This window comes from Oncorhynchus mykiss, chromosome 4 (genome assembly GCF_013265735.2).
Source record: "Oncorhynchus mykiss isolate Arlee chromosome 4, USDA_OmykA_1.1, whole genome shotgun sequence".
Taxonomy (NCBI): Eukaryota; Metazoa; Chordata; class Actinopteri; order Salmoniformes; family Salmonidae; genus Oncorhynchus; species Oncorhynchus mykiss.
Genome location: NC_048568.1, coordinates 11,794,714 through 11,815,581, shown reverse-complemented (window position 1 = coordinate 11,815,581; position 20,868 = coordinate 11,794,714). Strand labels below are relative to the sequence as shown.

Sequence of the window (20,868 nt, the reverse complement as noted above, 5' to 3'; positions counted from 1 at the left end):
CTCCTGTGTGTATATTGGGTCAAAATACAATTCCATTATATCAGTCAGTAAAAAAAATCCTCACTGCTACTATTGTATAAGCCACTTGTTTTCAAACTTTTCTTACCCAGGGACCCCTGCCCAGGCAAACCGGCGACCCAGGAACCCCCATCATATCTTAGTAAAAAATACAATCGAATGAATGAATGATGAATGATAATGGCAAATAAAAGTAATCAACATTTTAGAATGAACCGATTTGGTAGACAGTTTCATTATTTTGACCTCCCCACAGTTCATTGGAAGAGGAAGTGTAAACTCAAACATAGTCTATTAGCTAGATAGATAAAGGTATCTTGGAGGTTTAGAGAAAATTGTACTGAAAAAAAATCCTCAAACATTAGAACAAAATCAATAGCCATATGCCCTGAATGCAGTTATTTGTTTCTCTCCCTGACTGTCAAGCTTTTATTTGATTGTTAGTTTTCAAAGACGGTATTCTAAAAATATATACATTGTTTAATATATTTTATGGGTCGGCAGTGGGGGCAGCTTTAATAAATCCACTTAAGGATCAGCCCCTTTTTTTCAATTTTCACCTAAAATGACATACCCAAATCTAACTGCCTGTAGCTCAGGACCTGAAGCAAGGATATGCATATTCTTGATACCATTTGAAAGGAAACACTTTGAAATTTGTGGAAATGTGAAATTAATGTAGGAGAATATAACACATTAGATCTGGTAAAAGATAATACTTTTTTAAAAAGTGTTTTTTTTGTACCATCTTTGAAATGCAAGAGAAATGCCATAATGAATCATTCTAGCCCAGGCGCAATTTAGACTTTGGCCACTAGATGGCAGCAGTGTATGTGCAAAGTTTTAGACTGATCCAATGAACTACTGCATATCTATTTAAAATGTTGTATCAAGACTGCCCAAATGTGCCTAGTTGGTTTATTCATACATTTTCAAGTTCATAATTGTGCATTCTCCTCAAACAATAGCATGGTATTATTTCATTGTAATAGCTACTGTAAATTGGACAGTGCAGTTAAATTAACAAGAATTTAAGCTTTCTGCCCATATCCTGGGCTTTTTTGGGGTTTCTTACAACCTCATGCTAATGAGGTGAGCACGAGGACGGGTCACCGATTCTGTATTAAACTTACTCTTGAAAGTTGTAGTAGTAGAATGCACAAGGGGCAATTTCCAAATTGGGTAGGACATCATCAGTTCCTCTTGTCCTGTTAGTCATTACATACCTTAGAGAGCTATTTATAATTTGTCAGAAGTGTCCAGATCTAGGAATAGTTTTTTTATTTAGTTTTGTTAGCCCATAGATATTGTTGTAATTTTTAGTCACTCAAATATATCATGAATACACATGCGAGAAAATTTGCTTTAAAATAGCAACATTTTCTTTGCACTCCATGACAAAATGTGTAGAATTGCAGGAAATAAGCCTAAGAATTTTCTATACAGAAAAAAATATGTAATTTTCTCCATATTAAAGGGGTAGTTTGAAATGTTGATGAACAGGAACAGCCAGCATGCTAACTGTTCCTGTAGACTTCCAGTCAGTGCGCTAAAGCTAGCTAGAAACTACCTTTAACTTCCTTCATATTGGATGCAGAGAAATAAAAATGTTATCCATGGTGTTATGTTGCAGCTAGCAAAAAAATAAAAATTGCGGACCCCGTTCAGTGCCCATTTGGTGCAATATGCAGACAGTCTGTAACCCAGTTTGAAAACCCCTGGTATAAACCATCTCTATTTGCCTGTTTCTGATGACAGTTTGAATGCTTTGTTCTCTCGCCAGTAACCCTTTCTTTCAACTAAGATTACGGTAAGCATATAGTAGGTTTAGCAGACCCTCAGGAATCAAACTCTAAAGCAGTTTCTTAAACCATGATTAATAGCCGTTTTGGAGTTCGTTTAAATATCCACAAAGATGATAAATGAGTGTTGACATACCCTGACAGTATGGACTCTGCTTTTCATCATGCTGAAAGTATCAAACATTTTAATTCGTTATCTAAAACCACTGTCTTGTGTTTGGATAATACAATAACAACCTAATGCATATTGTACCAAATACTCAAATAAAGGCATATGGATTTCATGGAAGCTTGAGTCAGTGAGCAAAACGCAAACCATATGTAGACCAAATGGATAGAGAACACCCAAGACTTGTGAATGAAAAGGCTAATACATGTTAGGTGATGGTCATGTCAGAGAGAGAGAGAGAGGATATGGTCATATGATAGTAGAAGGTCTGGGAGGAGCTGTATAATCTGTCCCAGTCACTGACCAGAGGTCAAGGGAAACTCCGACATCTGTAACTTGGATGTCACATCAGTGAGCTCACCGGGAATGCCATCTTTACGGTCCTGCCTGCTGCACACAACATTTTTTGGGGTTACGATAGCATCTTAGTATCCCTTTTCTTAGAGTTTAAGGTTTTGTGTGTCTGATTATTGATGGGCGACAAGGTGAGATTTGTTGTATTGCTGTTTCTGAATGGCTCAGCCCAAGGTCTTAAACTGGAGACAGTCTGAGGCTGTGTAGAGCATTCCTAGAGGTGCTGCATTTCTTCTTCACGCTAGAGCGCTGATGATGATGTCATTTCCTTGAGCCGAGTTGCTTTCTCACAGTACCGTTGCCTTATTTACCCTCTTGCTGTCCAAAATAGACTCACAGTTTCCATAAATTACGAAGCGTGCTCCGCTGTCTGTCTGCATGCTCTCCGAGAAGAATCCTGAGATACGAGTTTCCTCTGCTCGTGGTCGGCTAAACATAGCTGTACATTTGTCGACCACAATGAATTAAACAGTGTGTGGTTGTCAAACCTCTGGGGCTGACTCCATGGCTCGGTACTGTACAGTATCATTTTGCATGCTCAGTAAGAATGTGGTTACTGGGCTACAGCTGAACTCCCCAGAACAGCAGCTAGCCTCTCAAAGCTTGGCAATATAGGGAAAGGGTGAAAAGGGAGCACTATGCCGCGCCACAAAACATCATCAGAAAATGTGGTGAGGTCGATCTGAGTCAGGACTAGCAACGCAGTGTGTACATTGACTCTGTGAAACACAGTGGTGGAAAGACTCATCCTTGGTGTGCACCACATCACTTTAAACCCATCACCGCAAAGTAAACGAGACAGATGATTGGATGGCGGTGCTCTGTAAATCAGTAGGCAAGCAAAACAGCTGATCCGGCATTGCCTAACTGTGTTCTACCACACTCGCTCAATCTTACTGATGATATGACATGCTATATGACTAATGTTATGTATTTAACAGTGAATGGAGATGACATCGATGGAATTTTGGTGATCATCTTATCCTGAGCGTATCTTACCCTGTGTGTACTTTTAGGATATTCTACATCATCGGAACACATTGAAATCATGTTTGTGTGCTGCTCTTGTTATTGTACTCTGGCCTATCTCTTTTGGAGAGATTCAAGGCACAACACATCAAGGAGAGGAAATAACACATCCAAATACACCCTGTGTCTCTCTGTGCTCTGTTGCCAACCCCAGATAACCCAATGATTTGCAGAGTTTTAGGATAGACAGCAGACGTTCCTAGACGAAAGTATGTCCTGGACGAAGAATGTAACAACTCTCAATCTTTTCTGTCTGCAGCTCCACATCCTTGTTTCCCCCACCAATGTCAAGCTGAACCTCGACTGCCAAGAGGTGGCGGACAAGGAGATTAAGGAAGCTGGAAACACGTCCACGGACGGCTATCAAGTTCTGGGAAAAATGTCCAAGTCCATTGGCTCCAAGGGTGAATCTGCAACTGTAAGTGAACTGTCATACAACATCAAAGGATATGGACCTACAAGCCTACTAGCATGACGGTTTTAGTGCTCCTGTGTATCTGAGTGCTGTTATGACAGGAGGAAGCCTCGAAGCTCACTCCCTCCAACACAGTGCATCCCAAGTGGAATGTGCCTGTTATCCTTATCTGATGCTCTGCGGGCTCTCTGTCTCCACGTTCTCCTTGTTTTCTTATTTTATATTTTGGGATGCGGAGGAAGTATGTAAAGTTTCCTTATTTTTTTTCCCCCTGTTCCACAGTTCCAGCTCCAGATGTTCGATATAGTGTGCACCCTGGGCTGGACGAGCAGAGACAGATGCTGTGACCTTCCGTCTATGGTGAGTAAGAGGAGCCTCACTGGACCTCCGCTGAAATTTCCCCAAGGTACAGATCTAGGATCAGCTTCCTCTCCCCCCAACCCTAACCTTAACCATCAGTGGGGGAAAATGCCGATCAGTGACTAGGGGCAACTTCACCCTACACCTGGACCTCCCTGGAGGGGAGAGGTGGGACAACTTAACAGGCTGCAAAAAAAAGCTCTTGAGCAGTCTGTAAGCATCTTCACTGACCCAACTCCATAGTCCTCTTGACACCTGTTGAGCCTCTGAGTATGTGTGTGCCTTCGGCCTGGCATGAGTGTCCGTGACTGAGATCAAGTCCAGGTGTGTGTGTGTGTGTGTGTGTGTGTGAACATGTGCGTATTAGACAATGCATCACGCTTGTCTCACCTTTTAACACGGCAGCAAACAGACGCATATCCATCGAACATCTCTGCTTTAGGACATGCTTACCTCATCCTGAACACGTGAAGAGGAACAATGGAAAAACAAGCCGGTATTTTCTGAGCCGTGTCTTGGATTCTAATGCTGTCCTGATAACTTGTATAACAGATGCAGTAAGAGTGAAACGGCATCCCTACAAATCCGATTCCAAATGGTCAAATCATGTGCAGACAGAAAGCTTCGTATATTTCACTCAACCTATGGAAAAGTGAATGGCGAGCAGCTACGTATGGCATGATTAGCACTTGACTAACCACCCCTAGGCAGTTGTTCTCTCTAATATGTCAAAGTCGGAGCTGAATGAAAAAGTGCCTCATTACAGAGCACATTCTGTCAGCAGAAAAAGAACGTTCATCAGTTAGAACAGGAAATCTCTTCTTTTTTTTCCTTCTTAAATTATTCAAACTCTTGGAAGATGGATGTTTCAATGGATGTTTGTGAGGCACATTCATTTTACAATCCTAGTTGGCCATTCTATAATTATGGTCTCCTGTCCTGACTGTTAAAGAACCATGACTGGGTTTAAATGGCCCATTGAAGCTGCAGCTCAGCTTCAAACACCTTTTGTCAAGGAGAGAGTGTTGCTGATTTGCAGATACGCTGTCCCAGAGCCCGGCCGGTAGGCGGAGAAGCAACGCCCGTCGACTGTAAAGGCATCCCAACTTTGAACGGGCTTCAACAATACGTACATCCAACAGAAAACAATGCCAAACTGTCAAGACAATGCCCCTGTTTGATCTGGACTTTCTCGCTGTTGTTCCGCCAGAGAGATCCAAGAACACGCCTCTGTTTCAACAAATCAGAGCTGCACAATCACTGTCGGTTGGACACCCAGAATGTGTTTTTAATGTGTTTCATGTCTTGTGGGTAGGGCTTACAACAATGGACTTCCTGGAAACTCAGGCTGTATAGGGTTGCATGCCAACACATCTGCCTGATTAGAGTTGTTCTATAAAATATTGCTCTTATCTAGTGAGCATGTACTTCATCAGTTTGTCTTCCTTGAGATATATCGTACTGCTGGTACAAACTTAATAACATTTAATCAATCAAAATAATCCGTATTATCCTGTAACCTCATGACCCTTCCTCTGCTTACATTCACATTACATTTCGGTCATTTAGCAGACACTTTTATCTGGAGAGACTTACAGTCAGTAATGGGTCTGTGTTTTAGCCCAACTCCTAGTATTTGCAGCTCACCACTTCTCTTTGTCTGTTCCCTCCCCTGTTATCAGAGAGAAGAGTCCAAGTGCCCGTCCCTCCCCAACGCCTGCACATGTACCTCGGAAAGCACAGGACCCCAGGGAACACAGGGGGCAGTGGTAAGCACCAGATACACCCACTACACTCTCTATTTGTCTCCAAATAGCACTCTGTTCCCTATTTAGTGCACTACTTCTGATCAGGGCCCATAAGGCACTACATAGGGAATAGGGTTGCATTTAGGACTGGTTTTCCTTCCATCTCTATGCTGCAGGCCAGGGTTTCCAGTGAACTCATTGATCTGCCGATCGAAAAGTATCTTTTTGACACATTTTGATTTATGTACTGTACAGTTGCCTCTGACATACATGCATTCATTATGTAGGACTGAGTGTACAATGCACAACAAAAAGTTGGCTTGTATTTGTATTTTAAAAGGGCAAGCCAGAAGGAAACTACAGTGATGATTATGAAGCCCCCAGGGAGGGAGTATCCATCATGAGTATGGGTCTGAGCTTCTGGACACCCGGTGCTAACTTGACAAATGATCTTTCTTCACCAGGGCGCACCCGGTAGCAAAGGTCCCCGGGGTGAAAGAGGAGAGACTGGCCCGGCTGTAAGTACCTCACTAACCTCACCTCTCAGATTCCCTCTTTAGGACTGCAGGGCTATAACCGACGGCAGGCAAGTCATAAAGTGGTCAAGGCATTTGACACAGTTTGGAGAATGTGGGATATTGGAGACTCCTTAAAGCTTTTTGTGCTCTTGATGAAAACTGAGAACTGTTTACAGTTTCATGGCTTTGAAGAGGAAGGAACACATCTGAATTCACTTATTAGGAGTATGTCAGTCTTCTCGAAATTTCAGGGTGGCTTGGTTTGACAGTGTAGGCATTCCACGGTTTCTGGTGCCTTCTTCCAGAGATTGCAACAGTAGCGTGTTTGACTGCACTGCTATTTTCAGTCTGGAGATCTCAATAGCAGCATTCTTTCCAGCTCTAATTGATTCTTATCTCTTGTCTTTGTTTCTCTGATAGGGTCCAATTGGACCGCGTGGAGATACAGGATTGCCAGGACCTATGGGTCTGCCTGGCCCTCAAGGATCTAGCGGGCTGTCTATTCCAGGAGAAGCTGTGAGTCTCACTCTTACACTGAACACTCCACACTCACACATTCCACACGCCACATACCCTCCCCTCTCCCCAGCCACGGGCGTTGCTGCTGCGCACGACTCGTTTCCAGCAGTTACACGTAAATCCCACGATGCCGCCACACACCGAATAGGAATCATTTTGTCCGTTCATTATGTAAGGAAATCACAAGCTGCAGAGTAATTGTGGCAGAGGCCTGTTGAGCCTGCATTTCTTCATGTCTAGGGATATGTTAAACCAGCCTAATCTCAATGCATCTCAATGCAGCTCAGTGCTACATTAATCACCCCTGGGATTTCCTTCGCTGAAAAGCACCCAAACTCAAGACGAATGTTTATCCACTTCTTCACCAAAAAAAAAAGGAATTTGCCATTAGACTGTTCAGACATCACCAATACACTTCCACACATCTCACACAGAACTCTCATCACAGCGTGTTTATCTTGGGTTCAAGACAGATTGGCACAACACATTTTCTTAGATCTGTCACCTGAAGGTTAGTGAGTGTTGAGTTTGGAGGAAGTATTATGTTGTTATCCACTGAGTGTGAATGTGTTTCTCCCTCCGCTGTTTCAGGGCCGCCAAGGACCGAAGGGAGAAGCTGGTGATTCTGGGCTACCTGGACAGAAAGTGAGTGCTGCTTTGGCTCACCGGCCTGGCTGTGGTTTAGAACAGTAAATCGGCAATAATTCACAGGGTACAGATATTCTGCTTCTCTGGCCTCTCTTCATGTGGCAAGCCACAGACAATATTTCACATGAGGAGAACTCACAAAGAGGCAGGTTGAGATTCCCAAATTTGTATTGAATCTTTCTTGAAGTTAAGAATAACTGAGTGGAAAACAAATCACCTTGATATACAACGCTTCTTAACCAGGGGCTTCTGGTTAGGCTGTGCACATTAGGCCTTCCTGTTTGTGTCAGTTGTACTGTGGTCCATACAAAGCGGATGAGGTGATATAGAATGGAATAATGGAAAATCCAGATTCATGAACACCCGTCTTTTTTTTTTAACACACCAAACCTCTATGATAGATGGCATCGCTACACAGAACATAATGGTAAATGAGCCTTACTCTGCTCCCATAACATAGCTGGCTCTTCTACTTCATCAATATTGACAACATTATGCGAGCCCATCAATGATTTCCAGGCCTTGCCTGTGGCGTTTTACAGAGCAACAATGCACTTCCATGTGTCGTCATACGTCTGCATTTGAGAGATCCTCTGAGATGGTTTCCATGAAACTCACAATGCCATAAACAAATAGCCCCCTCCAGTCCTCATACATGAAATGGCATCTTTGTGTTTCTAAGAAAAAGCCTGCCCCTTTTATTTACGGATTTAAAAGGAGAAGCCCCCTGTGTGTCTACCAGTACACTCAGAGTCCTTCTATGCAGAGGAGTCAATTGGGAACAAAGCCTTCCCCCTCCCTACAATTTTTGTTTTACCTCAGTTTAGAATTCATGCCGGTTTGTTGATGCCACAAGACACTGGAGAATGAATTACCAAGTGTAAAATAATGATCAATTCCAAGATAAAAGCCTTGGTGAACCCATCGCTTAAATAGATTGTGGGTAGTGTTTGCAGGTGAACATGATAGAACAGATGATAGAGTAACATGCATTTAACGACTTGCAGAGTATGCGGTCCTGATTTATAACGGCCAATAAAAACGGATCTGGAATATGTTATGCTCCCTGTACATTTTATGCGAAGCATCAAAGGCCAGAGAGGATTTGACAATACAAAAGTGAGCAGAGTTTCAGAGGAAATTTGAAATAAATGTGGAAATGTGCTGTTTGACACACAGGAAACTGGTGGTTAAATAAACTGGTTTGAGTTGGTTGGTCCAAAGGTAGGTGTCCTGTGTTAATGTGAGCTGTGAGGAAGAAATGAAGAAAGTCCAGCTCTCACGTGGGTTGTGTTTCCGCTTTTTTTCCCCCAGGGTCCACCTGGGATAGCTGGGACCATCGGCCCAATCGGACCTGCTGGACCGAGGGTAAGTAAAATCAATGGGCCTTTGTCTAACGATCATGTAATGTCGTCTGTCAAATGAACTTCATCCCATCAGCTCAACTTGTTTAACTCGATTGTCTGTGTGTTGTGAATGCAGGGACCCCAAGGAAAGGAAGGACAGGCTGGATCCAGAGGTCCAACAGGCCCAATGGTATGCTCAGACAAAGTAAAGTCAGGGAGATAAAGACATTTAAGAACTGTCAAACTCAGCCTCTCCTAAACTATAGTAAAGACAGACCAGAAGTTTCTTGAGCGTAATCTGAGTGGTTATTTTGTTTGTGTCACTGTATCTGATTGGTTCTTTTGTTTGTGTCACTGTATCTGATTGGTTCTTTTGTTTGTGTCACTGTATCTGAATGGTTCTTTTGTTTGTGTCACTGTATCTGATTGGTTCTTTTGTTTGTGTCACTGTATCTGAATGGTTCTTTTGTTTGCGTCACTGTATCTGATTGGTTCTTTTGTTTGTGTCACTGTATCTGAATGGTTCTTTTGTTTGTGTCACTGTATCTGATTTGTTTCGTCCGTTGTTTGTGTCACTGGATTGATTGATTGTTTTATTTGCAAGTTTAAAAAAGTTTTTTTTAAATACAATTTTAAAACTTGACAGGGATAACAACAAAGTCGATGACTTCCCATTGTTGTCCCTTGAAGTGCCTGTTGCAATACATGTATTTGATTGGTTGTTTTTGGTCTTGTCACTATCCAGGGACCTCCTGGATCTCCTGGAATGCCTGGGGTTTCAGGAAAACCAGGAAAGCCTGGTGACACAGGTGTTTCGGTAAGCATCCACCTCACCAAATCTCATAATACAGTTCTGCATGTCATGCAAACCACTGAAAGGCAACGTTTTTGTGTCATACAGTACATACATCTGTGTGCAGTGAGATGTAACGGCCTTGTATATTCATTTCATTTCAGGGAGCCAATGGTATTAAAGGGGACAGAGGAGAGAGAGTGAGTAACATCTCCAGGGTTCTAGCTCCAAGTTGTGAACCTCAGTAAATCTCAGTAAGTCATGTATATTCATCACCAAGCCTTCCTCTCTGTTTGTTTCTAGGGCGACTTTGCTCCTCAGAACATGATGCGATCCATTGCCAGACAAGTGTGTGAGCAGATAGTAAATGGTGAGTGGGCCTTTTTTTTCAGCACTACATTTGTAAGTACTTCTTTCACCAGAGAGAAATCAAAATGTCTGTTGCCTTCTCAGATGTTTATGTTTATCATTGTTTTTTCAGGACAAATGAGTAGAGTCAATTCCATGCTGAACCAGATTCCCAGCGGTTACCGTAGTAGCAACAACCCAGGTCCCCCCGGACCCGCTGGGCCCAGCGGTAACCAGGGTCCCCGTGGAGAGCCTGGACAGGCAGGCAGGAATGGATTCCCAGGAAGTTCAGGACAACCTGGCCAGCAAGGAGAGAGAGGTACGTCGTCAGGATGTCCATGACTGTCAGGAAACCAAGATTTCCCCTATGTTAACTGATAAAGCTGTTTATCAATAGGTTTAGCTCTAGGGTGTCAAACTCAATTCCTGGATGGCAGTATGTCTGCGGATTTTCTCTCCTCCCATGTACATGATTGACCAATTAAGGTAATTGATTATTTAGAAATTCCCCTCACCTGGTTGTCTAGGTCTTACTACAAATAGAAAGGAAGTAACAGAAACCAATAGACACATGGGCCTCCAGGAATTGACACCCCTGGCCCAGCTGTTCAGTATCAGTAGGCTTAACTAGAGTGTCTTGCTGTGTGGTATTGTCACGGTTGGAACGAAGACGGGACATTTTTCCATAGACATACCAATTCCGTCTTAGAATTGCTGCGATAGCAATGGAATGAAGCCTTCACCGACTTTTCCAAAGTCTCATCTTCACAACATATTCCATTCATCTCAGTGGTTATGTCTGTATTTCTGTGTGTCTTTCCATAGGCCTGTCTCAGACTGTTTTCAGTGGCTCAGGAAATGTCAATTCCTGTGCGCTCATAGTGGTTGCATTAGGGTTTACTCTTTGAGTGTGTGTCCTTGTCTTTGTCAGCTGTGAGTGATTTTCGATTTGTTTCCCAGGCCCTGCAGGAGAGAAGGGTGATCGAGGGACAGCAGCAGTCGGACAGCGAGGACAAAGAGGACCACCTGGTTAGTTTCACATTTTTGCTCCAGATCCATAACAATCCAGTCTTTTGTCTTTTGTCCTGCATTGCGTCACATCTGTCTTAATGGCAATACTTCTCATTCATTAACCTTAATCTCTCCGAGTGATTCGCATGGCGTCATATTCTTTGGTAGAATCAGGGGAAATCAATCATTACTTTGCTCTAGCTGCAGTAATGGGGGTCATTCTGGCCACATCTCTCATTTTAAGCTGGATGTGTCACTATGAATTGAACCATTTCTCCCAGTTTAAATCTCCTTAGCTGTAACTAACAGGCTGCTTAACCAAGCGTTGCTAAGCTCAGAGGTGTTGCCTGAAGCAGTGCTGGGGCAGCTGTGTTTAATAAATGACCAAAGCTGCCGTTCAGCATTTTCCCAGTTAAACACTCTGCCTTCTAGGGGATTTATGTTGTCTTTGTGTGTGAGGTGCTCGTACGCACAGATGTTGAAATACATTTTCTATTCACAGGTCAAATGTAAACAAAAATGTAGTATTTAAAATGATTTTTTACTTAAGTACTTTACATCACTGGGTTTATGTACATCACAGATTTAATGTACCAAACAGATTAGCAGCATCAAACTTGATATGGATAGTAACCAGAGTTGGTCCATTTCAGATGATGTGCTCGCCTTAGTCTTCGTCCATTCTAACGTCTTGAGCAGTACCACAGTCATTACAAGCTGTCGCTGATCTACGATCTCTGTCGGCACACTGGACCAGTGCGCTGACAGAGATCATAGACTGAGTTCTGAAACCAGAGATCAGACAGTGGGATTCCCATTGGTTGAACCCTGTAATGGAGCTACAGGAACAGATTCCAGCCAAACTGCCTGCCAGGCCATCCAACAATAATATGAGCTTGTCTTGCCAGGGGCCATAGAGTTGCAATACAGCTATTACAGACATCCGTTCCCACTGTAATTCAGCACGCTTCACTATAGCCACCCACTCCCTCTGAAATTCAGCACGCTTGACTAAAGTCACCCACTCCCACTGAAATGCAGCACGCGTAACTATACAGCATTGGGCTTCAAGGTCTACAAGGTCAAGACTTGGGAAGTGGTCTTGAATCAGGGAAAGGGAAATGCCCAGATTACAGGGGAAGATAGCTGATGGTGAGTCATTGTTCAGGGGCCAATCAGATGTATTTACTGAGGTCTTTCTCTCATGGTCACATAAACAACACATGTTTAAAGGACTTAGAGGACCATGGATGAGAGACTGAGGGAAACATTCCAAGCTTAGCTTTTCTAAACGTCTAGACGAAACAGAGGGGGAAAAAGGATCAACGAATGAATCCAGGGTTTTCCTTCTTCAGAAAAAAAAATATATATATTTTCCAAACCGTTGTGGCAGAAACAGTTACTACACTTATAGCTCCCACTGATGTCACGGTGATGACATGCCGATGCCTTCTAATTGGTCGATTGTGATTTCTCTCTCCACAGGCCCAACAGGCGAAGCTCGGACCGGCCCTCCAGGCCCCGCAGGCTCCTCCGGGCCCCGCGGTCCTCCTGGGCGCCAAGGGTTCACAGGTATTAGGGGCCAACCTGGCACCCCTGGCTACTGTGACTCTTCCCAGTGCGTCAGCATTCCGTACAATGGACAAGGATACAGAGGTACATAACTGGAAAGGTTGATGGGCATGACATCCTCAATGACTGCATGTCACCGAAGCATGAAACATGAGTGAAACGCATGTGTAGTTACTACATAGTTATTACGTAACAGAAGTGAGTACAGTATAGGCTGACAAAATGGACATATTCCAGAAACGACTATATATAAATTGTGATAGTTCATTTTGTTAACATTTGGAGAGAAAGTAAATATTCCCATACCAACTGAAGACTAACACCTCGTTTGACCTATTTCAGGTTCACCATAGTAAACTTTCTAAATCGCCTGTGCTGCTTTCACTTTGAATTCCTGAGAAAAAAAAAAGGCCTGCTTGCTCACGCGCTCTAGAGCTGTTTGAGGATAAGCCACCAAAGGATAAGATTAACAAGCTATGTTGAGAAAGACAAGAACAACGAGGACCGGTACTAACAACATTGTAGAGCAACTAGATCAAACAAGCACCGGTGATGACAACAACATAGTTGCCTGTTTGCATCTTGAAGCCAGAGAACGAGCAGACAAAGACCTTCTATCAGGTGGAGAAGCATGTGCAAACAAACAAACAAACAAACAAACACCAAATACTTCAACAACAACATTAACATGGTTACTCTTGAGGTGAAATCTGTAAATAAACTAATGATGCCTTGTAAATGATGTTTAAATCGCATCCACTCAATGTGGTTTTTAACACCTGTAGTTATGCTTTTGCCTTGTAACCTGCTGCTTGGTGAATGCCAACACGAATGCTTCTTTTTCTACCACGTCCCAACAAGGGATGTTTCTGTAGCATAAACACACGCAGACCGCTCAGGGCCATATTGAACCACGTGCCTTTTGTGCCGATGTGACCTTGAAGGTTTAGCTTTTCTACCTATGTACACGGCTGTAGCATTCTGAGAATCGTCATTCATTATGCTGTAGTATGCATTGATTCCAGTACCAGCTGGTTACCTCTAATGTTATGAGGAATGACCTCCCAATTCCAAAATGTATGAATAGGCTGGTGGTAGAGCTCTTACTTGATCTTTTGATATTTTGTGTTGATATTTTATAAATGAATGAGTTGCAGCAAATGGCAATGATGATTCTGTTCAATGATTAAACCCACCCGCCACTCAGACTGTACTAACATCACACAGCTATAGAAAATGCACTGAACGATTGAACCCACCCACCACTCAAACTGTATTGACATTGTATTATTAACATCACACAGACATAGAAAATGCACTGAACGATTGAACCCACCCACCACTCAAACTGTATTAACATGGTGTAATACTAACGTCACACAGATATATAAAACGCATGGAATTGTTTACTTTCTATCAGTGCCTTTTGAAAATAACATATGGAGGGATATGACCACGTCCACTCAATTGTCTTTTCACCAGTATACTGTATGTCCAAGCCTGAAAAGAACCTAACACAGCGATTCATTTTTGTGCATGTTGAGCCTGACATACCCTGCAAATTACACTCATGTTCAATTGGCATAAAACACTATTTCCAAGCAGACCCATATCCACCTGAGCCTGAAACCTACGTAGTCCCAATACCCGAAGAAGAAGACGACTCACAAAACGAGCGTCGAAAGAGGTCACTATCAAGAATGGAATCCAAAAGTATAGGTTCATAAAAAGAGGATGTTGTTCTTTTTTTTGTTCTTCTTGTTTTTGTTGTTGCTGTGTTCACATATGGTGTCATTAAGGGCTATGCACATTCCACTAAAAAGGGGTTTGAGACCTCTATATTTGGAAGTACCTTAAATCATATGTTGGGGGAGGGGGAAGCAAAAACATGACAAATCTGTAAGCTGGCTGTCTTCCCTATTGTGTATTTTGCTTGTAACATATCTGCATTAAGCGTTATTGAATTGCAGTGTTGGACAATGCACTCTTCATGACAAAACCATCATTCAAAGGTATTAAAGGAAAGCAAATGTTTGTTCACACAGTGTTGGGGCATCCAACAAAAAAAAACGCCTCTTTTACGGTTCATCCAAAATTACGGTTCATCCAAAATGGCTTGATTATCAAAATGTTGTTTTATTCCTATTTTATACTTTTGCCTTTTTTCTCACTTGAAAGATGGCCATTTGTTCACCATCTACCTACAGTTTTCATCTTCAGTACTGCAGTTAAACATGGCTTCCATTTTTGTAACTTTAGACAAAATATTTATCCGTTTTCTTATATCAACTCACAGCTGATTTGACCAAAAGGTGGAATTGCATGTCTGTGGTGTATATTTAGTATGGTTTGTTAATCAGAATATAGTTGTTGTCATTTGTTGTTTTATTAATATCGAATGCAGTTGGAATTTGTGTGCAAGACTATGGATATGGTATTGCTGCTTCATGTTTTAACTGCAAATTGTGAATTCCACTGCCTTATTTTCTTATTTATTTCTGAAACACAAGAGGCATTTTTCAATAAAACTACTGAAAATGTACTGTCGTGTCAATCATTATATCACACCAGCTAAATAGATGATTTTAAATATGGATTGTTTTCAGGGATATGTATTAAAACATCTACCACAATCAAATCTAGTCAACTATAATAACATTTACTTTGTTCTGGGACAAATCTGCCTATGAGGACAGGATGTCAACTCATTTTGATTGGACGCCCTGAAGGCAGAACTATTTTGTTTGGTGCTAAAGACAAAGGTCAAGAGAGGTGTGGTTTAGTTTGAACAAAGAAAAAGTCAAGTGGCGAGAGAGAAAATGGCAGCAAGATTCAATGTCCAGTTAATGTATAAATTGTTAAACCATCAAGTTATGCATTTCTAACCATGTTTTTTTCTGACATTATCAGAGTATAAGTGTCTGACAGGAATTTGTAACGTGAGGACAAGTTTAGCAAATTGAGCTACTTCTTTGCCATGAGATTGAAATATGGAAGGAATGAGGGGACTAGGAACAGATAAGATGAATTTGGAAAGGTACTTAACTTAGTGTAGTCAAGAGAAAATGAGTATGCTACTCTGAGCATTTTCTTTTATAAGCCCCTTACAGTGCCTTGGGAAAGTATTCAGACCCCACTTTTTCCACATTTTGTTACCTTACAGCTTTATTCTAAAATTGATTAAATTGTTTTTTTCCCCTCATCAACCTACACACACTACACCATAATGATGAGGCAAAAAAAAGGGTTTTAGAAATGTTTGCTCTTTTATAAAATAAAATAAACTGATTTCACATTTACATAAGTATTCAGACCCTTTACTCAGTACATTGGCAGCGATTACAGCCTCGAGTCTTCTTGGGTATGACGCTACAAGCTTGGCACACCTGTATTTGGGGAGTTTCTCCCATTCTTCTCTGGAGATCCTTGCAAGCTCTGTCAGGTTGGATGGGGAGTGTTGCTGCACAGCTATTTTCAGTTCTCTCCAGAGATGTTCAATCATGTTCAAGTCCGGGCACGGACTGGGCCACTCAAGGACATTCAGGGACTTGTCCCAAAGCCACTCCTGCATTGTCTTGGCTGTGTGCTTAGGGTCATTGCCCTGTTGGACGGTAAAACCTTTGTCCCATTCTGAGCTCCTGAGCGCTCTGAAGCAGGTTTTCATCAAGGATCTCTCTATACTTTGCTCCGTTCATCTTTGCCTCGATCCTGACTAGTCTCCCAGTCTCTGCTGCTGAAAAACATCCCCACAGCATGATGCTGCCAGGACCATGCTTCACTGTAGGGATGGTGCCAAGTTTTCTCCAGACATGACGCTTGGCATTCAGGCCAAAGAGTTCAATGTTGGTTTCATCAGACCAGATAATCTTGTTTTTCGTGGTCTGAGAGTCTTTAGGTGCCTTCTGGCAAACTCAAAGCTGACTGTCATGTTCCTTTTACTCAGGAGTGGCTTCCGTCTGGCCACTCTACCATAAAGGCCTGATTGGTGGAGTGCTGCAGAGATGGTTTTCCTTCTGGAAGGTTCTCCCATCTCCACAGAGGAACTCGAGAGCTCTGTCAGAGTGACCATCAGGTTCTTGGTCACCTCCCTGACCAAGGTCCTTCTCTCCCGATTGCTCAGTTTGGCTCTGCGGCCAGCTCAGGGAAGAGTCTTGGTGGTTTCAAACTCCTTCCATTTAAGAATGATGGAGGCCACTGTGTTCTTGGGGGACCTTCAATGCTGCAGAAATGTTTTGGTACACTTCCCCAGATCTGTGCCTCGACACAATTCTGTCTTGAAGCTCCATTGACAATTCCTTCGACCTCATGGCTTGGTTTTTGCTCTGACATGCACTGTCAACTAAGGGACCTTATATAGACAGGTGTGTGCTGTTTCTAAATCATGTCCAATCAATTGAATTTACCACCGTTGGACTCCAATCAAGTTGTAGAAACATCTCAAGGATGATCAATGGAAACAGGACACACTTGAGTTCAATTTCAAGTCTCATAGCAAAGGGTCTGGATATTTATGTCAATAAGGTATTTCTGTTTTTTATTTGTAATCATTTAGCAAACATTTCTAAAAACCTGTCATTATGGGGTATTGTGTGTAGATTGCTGAGGATTTGTATTTATTTTATCCATTTTAGATTACAGATGTAACGTAACAAAATGTGGAAAAAGTCAGGGGGTCTGAATACTTTCCGAAGGCACTAATTAATTTCATCTGACCAATTTGCGCACCACTTTTCCTCATCAGATATTTTCCTCCTGAATCATTTGCCTGAGCCCCGAACATAAATCGTAATGGCTAAGTACACAAGTCAGGCTCACAACTTTGTATTTGTTACAATCATCAGGTCAGAACCTATTAGCTACGTGGAAACACCTCATCAGCTCTGGCTTAACTGCTTTGGAGTTGATTTCCTTTTTGTTTTAAGGGTACGTTTAGCATGGTCTGAATCACACAAGCTACTTGTTGCTATGAACTGAAATACATCCATGTAGGCAACTGGAAGCCGGGAAAATATAGATTATATTTTTTCAACTGGATGCCATGTGTCCCAGTTATATCTGATGGTTAGATGACATGGATGTGCACTGCACCATTCCATTAGATGTAGTTCAAACATTTGGACTGAAAGCGCTTTCCTAAGGATACAACTGAAAATATTTAAGGAAGTTCACTACGTCTATATGCAGCTCTGGCATTTTTCATCAGCACAGTTCTGGTACTTTACTGAAAAGGGATGAGCAGGGAGGGAAGAGGAGTGGGCTTGCTGCTTTCGCACCACTCTTATCAATAATGAGCCTTTGATGTGAATCCCTGACTTGGACCGTTGCTAGAGAGGTATGTAGATTAAGATGCTGCTCTTTGATGCTGGTACATTTCTCAACAGAATCCCTGCAGAAATAGTTTCAAGTCACCATTTTCTCTGGTGATATAGCCAACGTCAGTGAGAATAAAAGCAATATCATGTGCCCTCTCCTTGAACCTGTCCACCAAAAAAGCTAATCAAAGGGACGACTCGAATTCACATCCAATTGTTTAAACAGCATCCTTGGTCCTTGAAGGATTCATGATTTATGGCCGACCTACATTGTAAGCACTACATGGTAGGAAAAGAGTGTGTCATCATCGTCGTGTTATGGATGCATAATATTACTGACTCTATAAAAAGTAATCCGCCTCTCAAAAGCCAGGCGTGACTCACCTTTTTGGGGTCAGAGACGATACTATTGGCACAGGTGCTCTGACTTTGAGTGCAGCACGTTGTCTCACAGACGCCAGGCCAGATGAAGGAGAAGCCGTTTGCACATTTGCAAACCATTCCCGATGCCGTTGTGTGCGTCCCAAATGGAACCCTATTTCCTTTATAGTGCACTCCCTTTGACCAGGGGCCATAGGGCTAAAAGTAGTGCACCATATAAGGAATAGTGTGTCATTTGGGAAGCATTCCCGTGTCTGGTGGACTGTGGGGTCTGCCACTGGTTGCTCACGTTTGAGCTGGTGCTCAAACCTCTCACATCTGCAGAATATAATCAAACACTTGACGCCTCATTTGTCAGTGCGGGCTTCTCTGATTAATGGAACTCGGGTACTGTAGTGTTGCATACACACAGGGCTCGAGCACTTAAATCTGTTTGAAAGTGATTAACACCGTAGTGTCACAATGACTCGAGTGTGGATATGGAGAAATGAACAAAAAGTATGAAGTTACCACGCTTCACCTGGTCATGTGTGAAAAACAATATTGAATCCATACGTTTGGACCCTGTTGCTTTTAGCAAAGACGTTAATGTTTCAAACCATTCCGTCACAGGAGAGCAGCTTTCAACACAATGTAGAGACCCTTGTTTTATATGTCGCTGTGACGTGCAAGAAAAACCTATCTTCTGTCTGGCTTTTGAAGGCACTTAGCAGAACTATAAACACACAGAATCTCCCTGGCTAGGGATGACCTCATGGATAAAGAGGCAGCAACAGCTAGGAGATAGTCTGGCAGAGGGGCTCGTCTGCACAACACGAGGTGTTCCTTGAGCAGCCACTCCTTTTCCTGATAGTTGCTTAATCTGCCTCTCTCACCACCCCCACAGAGATGATCCCACATGTCTTTTATGGTGAGGTTTCTCCTCATTCCTTTCACCTTCTCCTCTGTTTACTTATATTCCAATAGAGAATTCCAACGCGGAGTCAGAGGATGAGCACCTGGAATTCAAAAGGACAGAAGAACTCAACATGGTTCTGTAGCATCGGCTCTTTTTCCAACTGATATGGTATCGCCTCAGTTCAATCGCCGACAGAGTCCATACACAAATTCCATCATCACATAGAGACAGTCAGGAAAGAGCAAAGAGGAGTGTTTAAGCCGTGATATGAGACGCTCCTTCAAAACATGTAGTTACAGATGTTTTCCTGAAAAGGTCAAGGGAAAGTCCATGTCAATTGTGTAATTACCCATACAGTAAATCATACTTTTACACAGTAATACAGCTATGCAGTGTCATTCAATTGGTTGTTATACCATCATAATATGGCAGTGTAGTAAATTAAATGGTGAAAGCTCATTTCACTGTTGCGTGTTATGGCAGAAAAAGACAAGAAGGTCAAATCAAAGTTTATTGGTCGCGTATACAAATTTGCAGATGTTATCGCAGGTGCGGTGAAATGCTTATGTTTCTAGCTCCAACAGTGTAGTAATGTAATATAACACAATAACAATAAACACATAATCCAAATGGTAAAAAGAAAATATGAAGAAATATCAGAGCGAGCAATGTCAGAGTCAGGAATTGAAATATATCACAGTAGGTTGGTGGCACCTTAACTGGGGAGGATGGGGCTCATGGTAATGGCTGGAGTGGAATTAGTGGAATGGTAGCAAATACATCAAATACATGGTTTCCATGTGTTTGATGCCATTCCATTTACTCAGCAGCCTCCACTGAAATACAGTGGGGAGAACAAGTATTTGATACACTGCCGATTTTGCAGGTTGTCCTACTTGCAAAGCATGTAGAGGTCTGTAATTTTTTATCATAGGTACACTTCAACTGTGAGAGACGGAATCTAAAACAAAAATCCAGAAAATCACATTGTATTTTTAAGTAATTAATATGCATTTTATTGCATGACATAAGTATTTGATACATCAACTTAATATTTGGTACAGAAACCTTTGTTTGCAATTACAGAGATCATATGTTTCCTGTAGTTCTTGACCAGGTTTGCACACACTGCAGCAGGGATTTTGGCCCACTCCTCCATACAGACCTTCTCCAGAACCTTCAGGTTTCGGGGCTGTTGCTGGGCAATACGGACTTTCAGCTCCCTCCAAAGATTTTCTATTGGGTTCAGGTCTGGAGACTGGCTAGGCCACTCCAGGACCTTGAGATGCTTCTTACGGAGCCACTCCTTAGTTGCCCTGGCTGTGTGTTTCGGGTAATTTTCCTGCTGGAAGACCCATCCATCCATAACCCATCTTTAATGCTCTTACTGAGGGAAGGATGTTGTTGGCCAAGATCTCGCGATACATGGCCCCATCCATCCTCACATCAATACGGTGAAGTCGTCCTGTCCCCTTTGCAGAAAAGCATCCCCAAAGAATGATGTTTCCACCTCCATGCTTCACGGTTAGGATGGTGTTCTTGGGGTTGTACTCATGCTTCTTCTTCCTCCAAACACGGCAAGTGGAGTTTAGACCAAAAAGCTCTATTTTTGTCTCATCAGACCACA

At 42.4% G+C, this 20,868-nt stretch overlaps 1 protein-coding gene across 8 annotated transcripts in view; it reads left to right on the top strand.

The window, feature by feature from the left end:
- LOC110522086 (collagen alpha-1(XII) chain) overlaps positions 1 to 15,192 on the top strand; it is an 89,582-nt gene extending 74,390 nt beyond the window's left edge. For 5 of the 8 annotated variants that reach the window (XM_036975632.1, XM_036975631.1, XM_036975635.1 and 2 more), the window contains 15 exons: positions 3,632 to 3,790; positions 4,070 to 4,147; positions 5,830 to 5,916; positions 6,360 to 6,413; positions 6,834 to 6,929; positions 7,524 to 7,577; positions 8,895 to 8,948; positions 9,063 to 9,116; positions 9,672 to 9,743; positions 9,884 to 9,919; positions 10,023 to 10,089; positions 10,201 to 10,386; positions 11,028 to 11,096; positions 12,564 to 12,734; positions 14,256 to 15,192. In XM_036975632.1, the coding sequence (XP_036831527.1) occupies positions 3,632 to 3,790; positions 4,070 to 4,147; positions 5,830 to 5,916; positions 6,360 to 6,413; positions 6,834 to 6,929; positions 7,524 to 7,577; positions 8,895 to 8,948; positions 9,063 to 9,116; positions 9,672 to 9,743; positions 9,884 to 9,919; positions 10,023 to 10,089; positions 10,201 to 10,386; positions 11,028 to 11,096; positions 12,564 to 12,734; positions 14,256 to 14,377 (1,359 nt within the window). In that variant the 3' untranslated portion in view covers positions 14,378 to 15,192. Of the gene's footprint in view, positions 1 to 3,631; positions 3,791 to 4,069; positions 4,148 to 5,829; positions 5,917 to 6,359; positions 6,414 to 6,833; positions 6,930 to 7,523; positions 7,578 to 8,894; positions 8,949 to 9,062; positions 9,117 to 9,671; positions 9,744 to 9,883; positions 9,920 to 10,022; positions 10,090 to 10,200; positions 10,387 to 11,027; positions 11,097 to 12,563; positions 12,743 to 12,992 lie in introns of those variants that run through there. The other 3 variants (XM_036975634.1, XM_036975638.1, XM_036975633.1) reach the window with 2 other exon arrangements.
- The last annotated feature ends 5,676 nt before the right edge of the window (positions 15,193 to 20,868 follow it).